Genomic DNA, 729 nt, shown 5'->3' on the forward strand with positions numbered 1-729 from the left:
GACGTTCTCTGCAGACATCGATGCGGCTGCGCAGGAGATCCAGCGCGTGTGCACTGGCGCAGCTTCTGACGAGGCAGCGCTGGCGTCGCTGCTGCTGTCGAAGACTGTGGAGCAGCGTTATCTGATTTGGTGGCGTTACCGCATCCTGTTCAAGCAGAGTCTGACGGTGTGGGTGAAGAGCACGAGCAACTACGGCGTTCTGCTCCAGATGCTGGCGAGTCCTTTAGAGCAAGTGGAGGCGGAGATTCTGCGCAAGGCGACAAAGGGCCTAGGCACTACAGAGGAGTGGATCTACCCGGTGGTGATGGCTCGCTCGAACGCTGAGATCGCGCTATTGAAGAAGACGTTCCAGGAGAAGTACGGCGAGGACCTGGTGAAGGTGCTAAGCAGCGACCTGAGCGGCGATCTGAAGAAGGTGATCCTGGCGGCTATGCGTGGCGAGGTGGCCGACTTCAACGCGTCGATCCACACGAGCGCGAAGGCTGCTGCGGATGCGGATGCGTTGTACAAGGCCGGTGAAGGCCGCATGGGCACAGATGAGACGACGTTCATCACCATCCTAGTGCTAAGTCCTGCTGAGCACTTGCGCAACATTAACACTGCGTACATTGCGAAATACAATACGGGCCTGGTGGGCGCAATCACCGCGGAGTTTTCTGGCGGCGCGAAGCATGCGCTGCTGTTCCTGGTGCGGTCGGTATTGGAGCCGGTGGAGCTACTGGCGCAGCT

General features: G+C 59.4%; 1 protein-coding gene across 1 annotated transcript; it reads left to right on the forward strand.

Moving 5' to 3' along the window:
• Positions 1-103: 103 nt before the first annotated feature.
• Positions 104-697, forward strand: PITG_22658 (Annexin (Annexin) Family; the record flags this gene model as incomplete). Its single annotated transcript, XM_002909630.1, has 1 exon — positions 104-697. A coding segment is annotated over one exon (594 nt), but the record flags the coding sequence as incomplete, so codon positions are not given.
• Positions 698-729: the final 32 nt, after the last annotated feature.

This window comes from Phytophthora infestans, genomic scaffold (genome assembly GCF_000142945.1).
Source record: "Phytophthora infestans T30-4 supercont1.4892 genomic scaffold, whole genome shotgun sequence".
Classification (NCBI taxonomy): domain Eukaryota; phylum Oomycota; class Peronosporomycetes; order Peronosporales; family Peronosporaceae; genus Phytophthora; species Phytophthora infestans.